We start from the raw sequence: 15,591 nt of genomic DNA, 5'->3' as shown, positions 1-15,591 counted from the left end.
TTACCACTTTATTCCCCTTCTTACTGTTGAAGTTTTTGAAATGGGCATGTATGGTTTTATAATTAATGATTTGAAAGTAGCTCACATTTTTTGAATGTCAAAGATGGGAGTGGGTGACGAAGAGGGGACAGAGGATACATGGAGGTGAACTTTGAACTCACATTATCTCAACATGTTGATAAGTAAGCAAAGGGTCTGTCTGGGCTGGACACTGTCAAGACAGTGCTGAGGGGGCAGGAGATCCAGCCAGGTGCCCTGCTCAGCCACACCAAGGGGCTGGTTGAGATCTTGAGTCTCAGACAGAGATGGAGAAGGATCAAGTGGGTGTCGAGAGTCCAGGAAAGCCAGAGGTCAAATTTGAGTCATCCATTGAGCCAGAAAAGATCCCCAGGCAGCATTCTGAGTCCAGGAGATGCGAGCGACAAAGAATGATATGGGGCAATGTGTTGCTCTGGGTCTGCTGGCAGCCAGAGCAGAGTGCTGTGCTCTGCCTCTGTCATATCTCCCATTGACTATGGGTGTCACTGGGTGTTGGATGGTTATTCTGGCCAGAACACCAACAATGAGTCTTGATCTTGTGGAGGTCCCGGGGACTCAACTGCCCCTCTCCTCATGAAATAAAAACCCCTCAGCAAGGCACTCAAGCCCATCCATGATCCAGTCTCCACCCACCTCCCTGATCACACTCTCACTGTGATTCTTTTCAGTTCAGCTCCTCAGCTTATTAGAGTCCCTACAATGCACCAGGAGTTTTCCTGCCCCTAGGCGTTTGCTGCTTTTTCTGGTTTGCCCTTCTCTCCTTCACCTCCAGTCCAGTTCACCTGGTGAACATCAGCTCATCTTTCAATACTGGGTCAGCTTGTCTCTGAAACCTTTCCTGACACACCACCCAGTGGAATATCCAATTTCTATTTGTGTCATCCGTGTAGCATATACAGGCTTCTCTTAAAGCACCTGTGACATTCATGAGCATGTGGACTTACCCCATTAGATTATGAATTTCTTAAGGACAGGGTCTGTGTCTTACTTTTCATTATAATCCCAATCTGGCAAATTATATGGGACGGGTGGATGGATGGATGGGTGGATGCATGCAAGAATGGATGAAAGGAAGGAGGGGTAGGTGGATGGATGAGTAGATAGATGAACAGAAATTAAGCTCCACAAGAGCTGTTACTTTGTTTTGTTTCTTGCTGTATCTCCACTGCTTAGCACAATTGTGTAGCACATAGTAGATACTCAAAAAAATGCTTAATTCATTAATTACCCTTTAATTAATTAAATGACAATCCACTATGTAAACAGAAGTTTGGATGGATGGATAAATAGATGGTTGAATGGAGAGATTGAAAGATGACTTTCCATTATAAGTATTCAAGAGGAAGGTGCATGACTACCTTGATGTAAGACAGGAGAGTCTTGATTGTCCAAAACGCTGCCTTGTTATTGTACTCTGGCCTGTTGCTGTGTGTTAATTGAAATGTCAGAGACCAGTTTTTAACTCAAAACATTCGAACATACATCTTCTCTGTCAGTCACACCCAGAGCTAAGTTTTATCACCACCACAGGACAGTATGCCCACGAGTATCACTGCTGTATATTGAGCAAGGGAGATGTATTTCAGAGAACTCCCAAGAAGCCACAGTTTGTGCTCTGGGGGCAAGATGATCTCTAAAATCTGACCAACCTCTGACATTTCCACAGGTATCCAAGACCTAGCTGGAGGTCCAAAATGCCCCTTAGGAGGAGTCAGGGACCAAAGCAGATGCTCACGAGCCCTGCAGGGACCCAGGCACTTGTCACTACAGAGACAAGGACACTGGGAAGATGAGTCTCTTTCTCTTCCTAAGCCCCTACAAGATGGATGTAGCTCAGGACTCCACGGGGGGAAGTTGCAAGGATAATGCAATAAAGGGAGAACCCTGGGAGAACAAAGGAGGCATCCAACAATTTTGTAAGGATATTTAATAGTGCTCTCTAGTGACAGGGAAGAGGAGGGGGCGGGGAAGCGTAAGCCACCATGGGGCTGACATGATGAGGCTTTGCATCATGGGAGGTGAGGAGAGACAGCAAGAAAGCCTGCCCAGCATCTCCACTGGGGTGTCAAACAGCTGTCTCAAGTTGAACACGACCAAAACTGAACTCTTGATCTTTTCCACAAACCTGCTCCTCCTCTGGTGTTCCCCATTTTAGTAAATGGCAGATCCATCCTTTCAGTTGTATAGACCAGAAATCTTGGGGCTGCTCTTAGCCCCTCTCTTGTTCTCACAGCTCCGTTGGCTTTACCTTCACACTGTATGGAGATTCACTTGTGTACCACCTGGACCGTTACTCCTGTGGTTCTGCCCTGTCCATTCCCTTTAGTCTGTTCCAACCCACCAGCTGGGGTGACCCTCCAAAAAAGCTCGGGGCACATCCCTTCTCTACTCAGAATCCTCCAGTGGCTCCATCTCACCCCGAGTAAAAGCCAAAATCTAGAGTCACCCATGGCGCTCCACCCAAACTGTCTTCACCCCTTTTCCCGCCTGATTGCCGACTCCTTCCTCACTGTCTCTGTTCCTTCCTCCAGCAGGACAGACCCACCACTCTTGGGACCTTTCCCCTTATGATCCCTTATGCTGGCCTGCTGTCCCCCTGAGATACCAGCCAGGCAGGCGCACTCACTTCCTTGACGTCTCTCTTAGGATGCCCCCTTCTCCGTGTGACCTGCTCCCAGACCCAGCAACCCCATCCTCCTTTCCTGCTCTACCCTTCTCCACGGCACTTACCACCCAACCAGCTACATATTCCACAAACGTACCCAAATGGCAAAGACTTCCAGCATTTTGCTACAGGATCCCCAGTACCCAGAAGTGCACCTAGCGCTTAGGGGGTGCTCAACTAATACTGAATGAGTGACCCGACAGAGTATTTTGCTTTTATTTCTTCACAGTCCTGTAACAGTTGATTTTCTCATTTATGCTATGAGTATTAGAGCTGCCCCATCACCCCCCTGTCTCTGTGCGCCCCTTAGCACTTACAGTGCCTTAATAACAGCATGGCTACCTCTGCGCCCTGCTGTCAAGGCTCGCACGCTCACACTGAGATTCTCATTAGCTCCCAGTTCCTGAGCTGGCTGCTAGAGAAAGCTGGCTGCACCTGCCTCGAAGGCAGCCTATGGTGTCCCCTTGGGCTCCTTCCTCCCGTGTGAGCCTACCCTGTCCCTGCGTGTCTCTAGCTCAGCATGCAGTAGGCACCCCAGCTCCAGTAAAGCTCCAGTCTCCTTATTGTCTCAGGGTCTCCCTCTCTGGACTGGGAGCTTCCTAAAAACAGGGCCTGCAGCTTTTTTGAGTCTTGGGATCTCAAAAGTGACCTTTGCGTTGGGCCTTGAAGGATGAACTTGAACTTTCTGGGCACTCAGCAAAAAAAAAAAAAAAAATGGAGATAATAAGGTATAGAGACAGTGAGGGTCAGGAAGAAAAGCAGATGATTGGAGCAGACCACTCTTTCTAGAATTTTGGCTGTGAAAGGGAAGAGAAAGAAGCGCAGTGACCAGGAGGTAAAGGTTTAGTTTTTAAGTCCAGACCCTTTTTGGCCCACTGCCCTCTACGGTCCCTGCCTCCCGGTCTTGCTGCTTCTCCCTCCTTCTACACCCTCTATTCCCATCTTTCTCTTCCTTGCTCCAGCCACTCTTAGATGCAGAAATATGCCTTTGTTCTTCCTTGGAATGTCCTAATAATAATAATTAATAATAATAATAAGCTATTATAGTGAGCTATTTATTGAGCTATTTTTAGAGGTCAAGACTCACATGTGTTTATTTATTTGATCATCCAGTGGCCCTATGAGGATTGCACTATGACCATTCCTATGCTATTCACAAGGAAACTGAGGCACAGGGAAGCTAAACAGCATGCCTAGGCGACATGGCTATGAAATAGCATAGCTGCGATTCAACCTGAACATTCATCTGGGCTCCAGATTCTACACTCTCAACTCTGCTGTAAGGTGTCTGCTTCCCCGGGTCCCAGCCCCAGTGTTAAGCTCCCCTGAGAATCTTCCCTGCTGCTTCCGGGACAATTTGGGCTCACCCCACTGTGTTCCCTACTGGGACCCCATGCACACCTCTGCCCTCATGTGTCTCCTCATGTGTCTCTTCAGTTGGCGGTGGGTCTGTCTCCCCTGCCAACCAGGAAGGAAACTTCAAGGGCAGAAATGTGTCCTGGTGTCTTTGTAGGGCTCAGTGTTTGCGGTTGATCCGTAAGTATCTTCCTGTTCTTTCAAGGTCAACATGCTTATTCCTCGTATATACTCCAGTATATACTCTGTATATGCATTCCACATATGGGCCCAATATTGAACCCATTTCTGAAAATTCTCCATCTTTTTGTTTTCTACCTCTTATTTCTTTGGATGGTTGGCTTCAGAAGTCCTAAGAACTTTCCCTTTGAATATAAGTCGTGATGAAGGAAAAATGAACCATGGTCTGGGTTTATCCTAATTGGAGAATGGTATGCCTCTCAGATGAAGGGGAGGGCCAAGCCAGCCCTGAATTTGTTTCTCACTGCCAAGTATCCTAAGAAGGGTTTTCCAAGCCAGGTGTGCAAATATTTTTAAAAATCTGATAACTTCCTATCTTGCTCCTTAAATACATTTAACAGTAAAGGAAAGCCTTCTGGCGTCATGTTATTGAATTCCTAAATCTTTAGCTTCGAAGAACTTCACTCGGATTATTAGCAAACATCTACCGACCCCCTTTTCTGTGCCAGGCTGCCCGTATATATTATCCCATTATGGCTTCCCCGCCACGCTAGGAGGTAGATAGTGTAAGACGTCCTACAAAGAGAGAAACAGAGGCTCAGAAGAGCCAAGTCACAAGCCCTGCACCACACAGCTGGGGTACAGCAGCACCAAAATCTGAACCCAGGCAGATCTCGCTGGTGCACATTCAAGGGTAGGTCTGCTGAACGCCAGATGCTTCCTTCCCGTTTCTTAAAGCTATAGTAGTGGTGCCAGGACCTTCTACTTTAAATTCTGGGGATAACTGAGCAGCGGACAGGGCCTAGCTTGGCAGGCGAGGCTTGGAGAATTTGTTCTCTCCTCTTGCAGCCAGACAGGCAAGGCAGAACCCAAGCCTGTGTCCTGGGTGCCAAGACATGAAGACAAGCATTGCCTCCTTGTTCTCCTCCATCGCTGTCATCACCATCATCAGTGAGGGGAGAACAGCTGAAGGCTGGTGGCTGTCTTATTTGGGTTTCTCTTGGTGGGTAAATAGCATCCAGGTTCAATAATAGAATGGAGACTCATAGAAAAGCTCAGAGGAGAGAAGGGATGGCTGGGCATTACATTTGCCAAGGGGCTGTCCAGTGCGTACAGGAAGGAGACATAAAGGGAGGCAGAAGTGTAGCCCAGATCATCCCCATCAGAGACAGAATGCCCAAGTGGTTGGCCCAGAGGAGCAGTTCTCATATTTTATATAAGCAACCTAACCAAAAGGTTGTCTGTCTCCAGTCCCACAAGATTTTGGAAAGATGATCCTCAAGACTGTTTGAATCCAGACATTAAATAAACAAAACTGTACATTTGTGGCAAAACGGTAGTTAGCAGGCGCTTACTATAGGCCAGAGGCTTTAAGTATCCGTATTATATTATGTAATCACCACAATAAACCAATGAAGGAGATATTTTAACCCCTCTTTGCAGACCTGGAAGCTAGGGATCTGGAAAGTTCTTTGCCCAGGTTGCATGGGGGCTGCCGGAGGATTGGAGTCCACGGTTCTGCCAAGCCCGTGCCGCCCCACCTATGGCCAGCCCCCGAGCAGAGAGGCCTGGAAGTATGGACACTCAAAGGCATTAATTCATCATCTTTTAGGACCCAGAGACCCCTTTGAGAATGTAAATTAACTTCCCCCTTAGACAAATGCACAACCCACTCCAAAGAGAATTTCAGGGAGACCATGACCCCTTCACACTCATGGTTGACGGTGGCTTATGGTCACCTGCTCCCCAGGGAGATTATTCCATCTAGGTCCAAAGAAATCATATTTGAACCTTGGTTCTCCTTGTCTTCGAACTGGAGTCTTAATCACCAGGCTGTGGCTGTCCTTGGCTCTAGTAATAGAAATCGATGAGTAGTCCAAAGCTCAGGTCTGCGTCTGACACTAAAAGATGATGCTGGGACCTTCTTATTGACCTAGTTGATTTTTATACAAAAAAATAAAGAACTCCAGTTTATGTGTATATCCCATACAGAGTTCTCAAAAAGAAAAAAAGAAAGAAAACCCTAATATATAATCTTTGCATAATAGACCAATTATAGATTTTCCAAATCTCAGTAATCTAGCTTTCAAAGCTTCTTTGAATAATTACATTTTCATTTGAATTCCATAACCCTCTAAAAGAAGGAGGAAAAGTTCCAAGGAAATTATTCTTATGAATATGATATAGTATAAATAAAAATATGATATAGTATACTTATAAAGTATAAAGTGTCAAAAGCTGGGCTTATACACATTAACTGATGTTCATCTCCATTAACATATGTTGAGCCCCTATTATTTGCCCAGCACATGCAAAATACTTTAGTACACATGATCCCATTTCATTGCTCACGCCCAGCAAGCCCTTGAGGGAGACAAGGCCATTATTATGACCTCCATGTCATGGAAGAGGAAACTGAGGTCCAGGGAGGCCCTGTGACCTGCCCCAGGTGAAACATGGGTGGGTAGTGGCAGAGCCAGGACCAAAGCTCTGGGTTCCAGACCAGCCCACGTGCTTGTACCTCAACCGACGTGTGAAGCAATGTTTCACATGTCTGCTTGAGATTAGAACTTGCTGTATGTAATGCAAATACCAAGAAAGCAAGCCTGTGAGTACATGTAAGGATCACTTGCACGATGAATTAGGAAACTTTTGTCCTCCCCGACATTCAGGGCTCATTTGTGGGCCTCCTTGGCTGTGAAGCCCCCTGACCACCACCCCCTTTTCCCAGCAGAGGACCTCATACCCTGGAACCTGGGGCCACTTATCACACTGGATCATGATCATCTGGTGCCATCTGCAGTGAGCCCTCCACGGGTAGTATATTTCTGAATAAGAGTCAGGGACATCGGGGGCATCCGGTGAGGGATTGGACCAACGTTTGTTGCCATGACAACGGCTTCTTGACTTGGCCTCTGACCAACTGTCTCAGCAGGTGAGCAAGCAGGAGGAAGCAAGGATGACTCAGGGTGTCCCTGCCTGGGGTGAAAGCGGGGATGACTCATCTATTGAGGCAAAGGAGGCAGGCAGGAGGCCCGCCTTGGATGTTGGGTATTTCTATCAAGGTCTTGTCTTCCCTGCCAGGCTGAGGGTTTCTGAAATGCAGGGATCACCTCTCAATCACCTCTCCATCCCCGGCGGAGCCTCCCACAGCACTGGGTAGTGTCCAGTGAATGGTGAACCTGTATTGTCCAATTAATGCCAAGTTGTGTACTAGTGTCAACCACACTGGTTTTCAAACTGCTCATCATGACCCATGAGTGGGGGTCATGAAATCACTTTTGGTGCTGCAGACCAGCATTTTTATTAATGAGTTAGAAGAGAAGCGAAAAGGAAAAAGAATGAGAGTGCATCCCACATCATAAGGATCAGTATTATTTTACGTGAAATTTTTTTCATGGAGAACATGAAAAATGTGTGGTGGGGGTGATTGTGTGTACACTGGGCTGTGATATAAAACACATTTTTATTCTGACTCACAAAGTGTTTGAAAAATAATAGAGAACAATCTTAGAAAGACACTTATTTGGCCAGTTTTCTGATTATAGGAACATGAGAATCTAATGGTCATTTATTTGCATTGTTTATCTATGTATTCAGTATTCATCCACAAATCATCTACGAGAGTTGCCTTGTCCACTGTGTCATCCTGTTCGGTGTGAATGGGAAACATCCAGGAGCAAGTGACTGGCTCAGTGTGACCAGAGTCACTAACTGGGCAGCAGGGGCCAGAAGAGGTATGTGTGACTGGTGCCACCTCGTGCCGGCCCATCTTCTTCAAAGCAGGAAACTTTGCTGAGTTTTGTGGTTCAAGCAGGGTGAGCAGTGGCCTTGAACTGCTGACCTCTGCAATCTCTCTGTCTCCACTCACCCTACCAGTTGGCTTAAGTCACTCGGCGCCTGTATGTTGATATGGTCGTATTGTTCCCATGGGTTTCTTTTGTCATTGGCAGTCTTGTCTCCTTGGTTAGTTTATGCACAACTCGAGTGTATCTTCTGCTGCTTTTGCATCTCCAAAATGCCTTGCAGGGTTGGGAACAGAGTAGGCACTCAATAAATGCTTCCTGTGTGTTGACAACTATTCATTGCTCAGGTCCCTTCTAAGACGTCCCTCTATTCCTCACGTTCTTGTACTGTGGAGCACGTACATATGGCTTCCTGGTTGTGTGTGGTAACAGTCTTCTCCTTCGCTTAGACTGTGAGCCCACTGAGGACAGGGAGTGTATGTATTCTTTTTTTTTTTTTAAGATGTATTTATTCTAGAGAGAGACTTGAGTGTGAGTCGGGGGGAAGGGCAGGGGGAGAGAATCCCAAGGAGATGCCATACCCAGCGCAGAGCCTGACGTGGGGCTCGATCCTATGACCCTGAGATCACGACCTGAGCCAACACCAAGAGTCAGACGCTCCACCGACTGAGCCACTCAGGTGCCCCAGGAGTGTGTGTATTCTACCCATCACTGTATCCTCTGCCCCTAGCACAGCACAGTGCCCACCTGCCTTGTTCATTGTGTCCTCAGTGATCTGTACTTGCTAGTTGTATCTGTTAGTTATCACACAGCAATGCTGAGTACCCATAACCTCCACTATCTCAAAGACCCACCAAATCGGTGTTTGTTAGTGTGGAGCAGCTCTAAGCTACAGGTTGGTACTGGAGCAGCTCCATGTGTCTCCTCACCCTCCTTTGATGAGCAGGCCGGCCAGGGCATGTTCCTCTTGTGATGATGGCAGAGGGACAAGAGAGCAAGTTCAGCTGTACAAACGCTTTTCAGGCCTTCGGTTCTATCATGTGCATTAATATACTTCTGGCCGAAGTTAAGTCAATCAGTGAAGCCCAAAGTCAAGGAGCAAGAAAGCAGGCTCTGCCTAGGGAGGTTTGGGTGGCGAAGGAAAAAGTGAATATTTCTTAATAACCTACCCAAGTAAGTTCTCAGGCTCTTGCTAAATGTTCATGGGATGGCAAGGAAGGGAAGAAATAATTAGATGGCAGAGGTTTCCCATAGGTTTTCGCCATAAAGTTGCAAAAGTCCATGGGGACTCTTCTACCACAGAGAAAGCTAGAGTTTTGTCTAACAAATAACAGCCCAACCACCCAGAGTTAAGTTTGTGGGGCAAATAAAAGAAGCCCTCGGAAGTGACGACGGCCAGCAGAGACTCCCCCTCTGCTCAGGGACACTCGGGGGTGGCAGTTGCCTCTGGGAGAGAGAATGGGACAATGACCACTGGCTCCTCAAGAGGCATCTCTGTTGGGATAGAAGCCAGGCTGGAAGAAAATGTTCTAGTGTGTGTCCTTTGGCATTGTGTGCATGCAGATGAATGCCCACATGTTTGTTAAAATCAGCAGGTCAGGATCTTGAGGAATCCTTTCAAAAGAGCTAGCCCTCGCTTCTAAAAGGAGTTCAGAGCCCTGGTCACCATGTTGGCTTACCAACCCTGGTATGGTTTGAGGTGGTGCAAGGTTTTGTGCCCCTCCTTTGGATACCTGAAAAATAACAATCTGTTTTCTTTCATTGTCTCTGCCCGCCAACTGCAGGAGTGCTGTGCCTACCAGACAGCCTGAACCTTCACAGGGACCCGCAGCGGTCAAACAAGCCGGGGGACCTGCCCATGTTCAGCCAGTCGGAGTTGAGGACCATCGAGCAGTCCTTGCTGGCCACCCGCGTGGGCAGCATTGCAGAACTAAGTAAGTGGACACTGGTTCTCTGGCCCCTCTCTGTGCCCAAGGTGCAACTCCCCTCAGGACAGTGCTTTGTCACCAGCCAGTTGACAGCTTTTACTGAGCACCTGCTGTGCGCACAGAACACTGCCATGGTAGCCATAGGGAAGGCAAGGGCTCTGGAGTCAGGCAGGCCTGGTAAAATTTCCTGCCACTGTCGCTGTTGGAGGTCAAGTTCTTAACATTTTCTGAGCCTCAGTTTCCTTTTCTATAAAATAGAGAAAATAAGAGTACCTGACTTAAAGTATGGTTGTGGTGATTCAATGAGCTAAGGCCCATAAAGAGTTTGCCACAGTGGCTGGCACATGGTACACACTCTATAAATGGTGGCTGTTCATTGTTGATTTCTGATGAGATCCATTTAAAGCATATGTCAGATCACATCTTTCCTCTGTTCAGAATCCTCCAATGGCTTTCCATCTGACCCACAGGAAAAGCTAAAGTCCTCAGAATTGCTTGCAGGCCACTCCACATATCCCTTCTTATTCTTCCACTCTCCCCCAAGACCCCCTGAACTCCAAGTACTCCGGCCCCTTGTTTTTCCTTGACTATAGCAGGCATGCCTCAGGACCTTTGCACTTACTATTCCCTCTTCCTCAACCACTCTTCCTCCAGAGAGCCACATGACTGACTCCCTCATTACCTTCTAGTCTCACCTAAAATTATAGTACCCTTTAGGGGCACCTGGGTGGTTCCCTTAACCAACATCATGTGGTTAAGCATCTGACTCTTGGTTTCAGCTCAGATCATGATCTGATGGATCATAAGATCGAGCCTTGCATCAGGCTCTGCTCTCAGCGGGGAATCTGCTTGAGATTCTCTCCCTCTGCCCTTCCCCCCAAATAAATAAATCTTAAAAAAAATTATAATACCCCAAAGACCTTTTTCCCCCTAATTTTTTTTGTTTTTTAATAAAAGTTTCACAGAGATATAATTTATAGACAGTTCATCTCTTTAAAGCATACAGTTCAGCGGTTTTCAGTTATTTACTAGGGTGTGCCATCAACCACCATCAGTTTTGGAACACCAATTGTCATCACCCCAGCAAGAAACGTGGTAGCTGTTAGCGGTCATTACCCTTCCCCGCTCCACCTAGCCACACTCTGTATTTTACTCTTTTCTTTTTTTTAATTGTTAATCTCTCCCTACTAGAATATATTCTCACAGAGAGTAGAGATAATTTGCTTTGTTCATTGATGTAACCCTAATGCCAAGAACACTGCCTAGCACATGGTATGTCCTCAGGAAATGTGAAGAGAAGGGGGAACGACAGGGAGAGAGAGGGAGAGAGAAAGGAGCAGAAAGGTGGAGACAAGGGAGGAATTGTCAAGAAGGCTGGGTGTCTCGAGTCTGAGCGGTGATGTGCCACGCTTATGCACCCTCTAATTCAGGGCTGTGCCCTTGGAGTCTGGCCAACCAGAAGAAAATAAAACTGTATTTACTCATGATTCAATTGATCGTCAGATTGCTTGATGGCGTGTTCCTGATGGGATCTGAGCATTGATCTCAGAAATGATGGATTATGTTGAAGTATGAGTTGGTGTGACATTCTAGAAAATTCTGAACCATAAAAAGGAGTCAGGGTGCAGAAGGTAACTTGCGCCTCTTCCTAAAGGAAGTCCCTATACACGCAGGACAGGCATCCTCTGTTTAGCACAAAGGGAAGTCAAAGTTGATTCAAGCTGTGGGGGGCCCTGTGGTCATTAGGGAGCTACTTTCTGGCACCTAAACTTGGAAATTGCACATCCATCCTCATCAAACCCAGAAGTCACAAGATGCTGCCTATCACAGGGTCTTCCAGCTACCCGTCAGCTATATAATCGTTCTTAAACTTTTGGGTGCCATGGACCACTTTGACAGTCTGGTGAAGCCTGTGGACCCTGCCTGAGAATAATATTTTTAAATGCATGAAATAAGTGCATACATTTACAAAGGAAACCAATTATATTAAAATTCAGTTACTGAAATATTTTTTATCAAAATTGTGATGTAGTCATTCTGTACTTTTTAGCAGCACATTCTATAACAGGATCTAGCAGCAGCTTTGATGACCCCATTATTTGGAGGTAGTGATATGTGTGAATGATATTTTGAAATATCTTCAGTAATTGGAAAGGGATAAGAAAATGTCTGCACTTTCACAGCTCCCCGGGGATTTTGGATATAGAGGGTCCAAGCAGCACCTCGGGGGGAAACGTTGCTCTAAGAAGAAATGCCACACTGTTTGGGCCCTTCCAAATTTCTAAGACATGCCCATGACCCTGGAAATGCAGAATCTGTCAACAGGATTGGGTCATGTCTGCGTGGGCATAACCTGGGAAGAGCTTCCTTACCAGCTCTTCGCTGGAATCTCAGAGGTTTATCCTGGGATAACCTTAAGGGTCCCTCTTAGAGTCTAGCACCTGGACTGGGGCCCTGCTTAATTCTGATACTCTTCAAAGGAAGGATTTGCTAAATAAATCTGTACTTCACCAAAGCAGTCAGGTTGCAGCAGCAGCCAGACGAATAAATTGTTCTTAAGGACAATTTGCTCTGTAAATTAGACACTGTCATTCTCATTGAATGTTGACTTTCACATATGAATTGTCAGCACACAAATGGGTGCTGCTAATTACAAAGGGGTTTTGTACATTCATTAAATCAGCCCCATGGAAGATGTGTGTGCAAGCACATTGATAAGCTACCTCGGCAACCAGAGGTAATAAAATTGCCTGCTTTTCTGATCTGACTGTAATTTAGAGCGGCTTGCCCTGTGGTCTGAATCAATACGAGCCTTGCTCTCTCTGTTTACATAGAAAGCTGTTCTTCATATTCAAAGATTATTCTATCAATGTGGCTTGTAGAAACTACTGTTTTTCTGCAAAGGTGAGCTAGAGCAAGTCTGTTCCCAGACATCCCTGCTCTTCTGGAATCAGGCTCAGAGCCCCTACCCATGGCCTTCTCGGTGGTCAGTAATGATCCGCAGTGGCTGATGTTATGGAACCAGGGAACTATGATAAATGCGCATGAGCTATTTCCAGTGTAACCACTGTTGTCCACACTGGCAGGAATGGAGGCGAGAGGAGGATGAACAACTTGTCTAAGATCCACCACACCCACGAGCTGCTGGAGTTGGGACTGAGTGCAGTTCTCAAGGCGGAGCTTCCGTGCCTCACCTCTAGACTGCCCTCCCTCAGGGAGCAGCCCAGCAGATGTTTCCACATGTTACAGGTGCAGTGAGGGCTCTGTTCCTTGCAGCTCTGAGGATCAGCTGCTTGCCCTGTAGGATGCATCGTGGAGGCTCTCCTCTAATCACAATTGGAGGTGCAGAAAGTCACAAAGGATACCACCTAGATGGGGACCACCATGGGGGACAAGATGCCTCCCTATAACCCCTGCCTGTATCCTCATCACCCAGGATGTTCACAGCAACTTACCTTTGTCCAGCGCATTGTGGCTTGGGGTGAAAATATATCCACTCATTCTGGAGCACCTGCTGTGTACCAAGTGCCTTCAGTAGATGAAAGGTGTTCCCACTTCACAGATAAGAAGACTGAAATTTGGAAGGAGAGAGGTCTTGCCCAAGGCCACACAGCAAGCAAATGGCACAGTCATAATTCAAACCCAGTTTTGGTTTTTTCTGCCTTTCTATGCTGTGTCCCATTCAGCTTTGCATTGTGAGCCCCAACACATCACCCCTAGCTTGGGAGATATCTGTCACCTGTCAGTGAATAAAGGGATGACGCACAGTGAACTAGTCTCTGAAAAAAGACCAGAAGAAAATGCCACCAGTGAGGGGAACTCTTGATGACAGTCCAGTCAAATACTCAGTATTCTGTGGAACTGGATTTTGATCTCAGAGACCTGGAACAGAGCCTATGTATGCCTAAACTATTTGAGTGCTAAGCTCCATTAGGATGCCACAGAGGCCCCCAAACTGACACAGGCTGGTGATTTTTTTAAACTCTGAGCTCTAGAAAATTTACACGATGATGTGCTGAACTTCACAGTTGACCTAGAGACCGGCAGGCATTCCCTTCAGGCTCTCCTCCCTGAACCAGTGACCAGATCTGGGGGAATTGGGTCCACCCAGGCTCTCCCACTGAGGCCATGGGAGAAGCAGGGGCCCATGCTTTGTTCTCACTTTTGAACCAACTTGACTCCGCATTGGGTTCCACTCAATCTCACACTTGTGTCCTCTGAGGTCTTGTCTCAGCTGTTCTGCCTGACATCCCAGGTACACCCTGACATCCCAGCCTTACGCACAAGCTCCCAATGAAACCCCATTGGACAGTCATTAGTTATAGTGTTTGTTTTCTGTGGTTTAAAGGGGAAAAAAATGAGAGCCTCATCATAAAATGCCCCTTCCTATTCACACTAAACTTTTCACACTCAGCTGTGAACTTGTTGCTTCCATTTGATGAGGCAATCAAAATGGGGCCATTAATTTACAACGGTGAGTAAAAAGGTTTCTGGGTTGCCTCTCCTCGGTGTCACCAGAAAGGAAAAAAAAAAAAAACAAAAAACTTAGTCCTTATGGACAAGAGAGTCTCTCTCCTTGTTTGGAATGCAGATGGGCTCTTTTCAGAGAGTCCTGCTGCCTCCAGCCCCTGGGGTGCACCTGTGACCCTCTCCAATGGCAAAGTGGCCACTGACCTCTGGGTATTTTTTGAATATTCTGCTCTACCACAGAACCTTTGCCCTTGCTGCCCTTTCTGCCTGGAAAGCTCTTCCTCTGGTATTCATAAGTCTCCCCTGCTGCACTGTCACCTCCTCGGAGAGGCCCTTCTGTGCCCACCCCCCCTTATCGCCTCCCCCACTGCTGCCTATACACTCTTCCTCCTTTAATTTTCTTCATAGCAGCACTTATCACCACCTGACATACTGTATGTTTATTTACATACTATCTGTCCACCCCACCAAGATTGTAAACCCATGACAGCTGAGAGGGTTGGTTTTTTGTTTTTTGTTTTTTTTAACATCACTATATCCTCAGGGCCTGGGATAATGCCCGGCACATGTAGGACTCAATAAATATTTGATGAATGAATGAATGATAGGTTTCCTGCTCAATCCAGAGTTCAGTCTTCCATTGTACCTAATGACTTGGATTGCAGGTGATCTTTTCATTCTTTCTTTTTCAAGGGAAGGGTTTTTGGTGAGGAAAGTTAGACAGCAGTTTATGATGCTGGAGAACACCTGTTTCCTCATCTGTGCTGTGTGACGTAAGGCAAGTGACTCAGTCACTCTGATCCCCGGTATTACCATCTGTGACAAGAGGGTGATGATCCTTCCTCCCCCAGGGTTGTAGCAGGTTTTGAAAACGTACTATAGTAAATGACAGCTGACTGTGGGTGAGGGGAGGAGGTGAAGTTGCTGCCTCAGTTCCTGTCTTTTGGGCAGAAGGAGCCACCGTTGGAACGTGTAGCCCTTTGTCCCAGGCAATCATATCTAGCATGCGGGGGGATGGCTTAATGGGATCTGCTCTGACCCTGAGTCTGGCAGGTTAGAGCAGCATTTCCCAAGGGCGGGACAGGAGATGATCGAAGGTGATACACAAAACACTTTTTATTTTTAATTGCCATGAATTTTTCATGAGTACTAGAAAAATATTGGTTTTCCATTTATGGCACTGATATGAAGCTTCCTTTTAAAATGA

The 15,591-nt window shown here is 46.6% G+C and overlaps 1 protein-coding gene across 3 annotated transcripts in view; it reads left to right on the top strand.

Annotated features, from left to right (window-relative positions):
- The window catches only part of BTBD11 (BTB domain containing 11), a 297,415-nt gene that overhangs the window by 159,485 nt on the left and 122,339 nt on the right, over nt 1–15,591 (top strand). The window contains exons 2-4 of one of the 3 annotated variants that reach the window (XM_027595656.2): nt 3,818–3,983; nt 6,975–7,175; nt 9,771–9,920. In XM_027595656.2, coding sequence (XP_027451457.1) covers nt 9,845–9,920 — 76 coding nt within the window. In that variant the 5' untranslated portion in view covers nt 3,818–3,983; nt 6,975–7,175; nt 9,771–9,844. Of the gene's footprint in view, nt 1–3,817; nt 3,989–6,974; nt 7,176–9,770; nt 9,921–15,591 lie in introns of all 3 variants that reach the window. The other 2 variants (XM_027595655.2, XM_027595654.2) reach the window with 2 other exon arrangements.

The sequence above is a fragment of the Zalophus californianus genome, chromosome 9 (genome assembly GCF_009762305.2).
Source record: "Zalophus californianus isolate mZalCal1 chromosome 9, mZalCal1.pri.v2, whole genome shotgun sequence".
Lineage (NCBI taxonomy): Eukaryota > Metazoa > Chordata > Mammalia > Carnivora > Otariidae > Zalophus > Zalophus californianus.
The sequence above is the reverse complement of the archived record's forward strand: the minus strand, read 5'-3'. Positions and strand labels throughout refer to the sequence as shown.